Source organism: Gavialis gangeticus, unplaced genomic scaffold (assembly GCF_001723915.1).
Source record: "Gavialis gangeticus isolate Ggan-Ray unplaced genomic scaffold, GavGan_comp1, whole genome shotgun sequence".
NCBI lineage: Eukaryota > Metazoa > Chordata > Crocodylia > Gavialidae > Gavialis > Gavialis gangeticus.
The window spans coordinates 5,023,511-5,024,513 of NW_017729016.1; the positions used below are offsets into that span (position 1 = coordinate 5,023,511).

Below are 1,003 nucleotides of genomic sequence, written 5' to 3' on the forward strand. Positions count from 1 at the left end.
CAAGGGGCACCCCGTGCTCCCCTGCTCCTGCCCCGCTCGGCTGCAGGCATCGCCCCAGTCTCACCTGCGTGTGTACGATGACCCGAATGACCTTGCAGTACTTCTTCATGGCAGCAAAGTCCTTCTCCAGCTGCTTCTTCCCATCCTCGCTCTGCCATTTCTTGCAGTACTTGGTGAAGGCCTTCTTCTTGCTCTTGTGCCTGAGGACGGGAGCATTGCAATGGCGCTTGGTTGCTGTAACGAGGCGCAGGCTCCTGCAAACGCAGGTGCACGGGAAGCCTGCCCACACGGACGATCCGCCCAACATTCAGACCCCCGGATAACACTCAGACCCCCGCTGTGCCAAGCTGCTGGGGGTCCAAGCCCCAAGTCTGTCCATCACGGGGAGCCTTGGGGGTCTCCGCGGGCAGGTCGAGCATGCCAGCCAGACGACGGCCCGCGTCCCCGTGGCGCTCTCACCAGTTCTTGTAGAAGCGCCGCCGGCACTCGTCGCTGATGTGCTCGGAGAAAATGGTCTTGAAGTTCCTGAGCCCACGGGGCGTGTGGATGTAGCCCACCAGCCCCACCACGACCAGCGGGGGGGTCTCCACGATCGTCACCGCTTCCACCTCCTCCCTCTTGGACACCTCTGGGACAGAAGCAGAGGCAACTGCAATTGCAGGGCATCGGTGGCTGGGAATCGGTTATAAGCCGAATGCTGGTGTCTGCAGGGCTCTGTATCATTGGGAGGAGACGCGCGCTGGCCCTTTCCTCCTGGGTGTGCAGGCAAACATGCCGCGGGCTACAACCCCAATGCCAGAAGCCCTGAGATCGTGCTCAGCCTGGGCAACAGCATCTATTTCCCCATGATACCCCTCAAGTCCGGGATCTGCCGCAGGGCGGCATCCCCTCTCTGTGGCCCGTGTGCTCCTCGGCTTCTCTGCCAACGCTTGGCCCCGGCATGCTAGGACGTGTGCTAAGCGCCCCCAGCTCACACGATACCAGTCACCTCCACGGCTTTGCG

At 62.3% G+C, this 1,003-nt stretch overlaps 1 protein-coding gene across 1 annotated transcript in view; it reads right to left on the reverse strand.

Annotated features, from left to right (window-relative positions):
- RPL3L (ribosomal protein L3 like) overlaps positions 1 to 1,003 on the reverse strand; it is a 31,553-nt gene that overhangs the window by 23,441 nt on the left and 7,109 nt on the right. Inside the window, exons 3-4 of the mRNA XM_019512725.1 lie at positions 460 to 628; positions 65 to 200 (exon numbers count right to left, since the gene is read on the reverse strand). Coding sequence (XP_019368270.1) covers positions 65 to 200; positions 460 to 628 — 305 coding nt within the window. The remainder of the gene's footprint in view (positions 1 to 64; positions 201 to 459; positions 629 to 1,003) is intronic.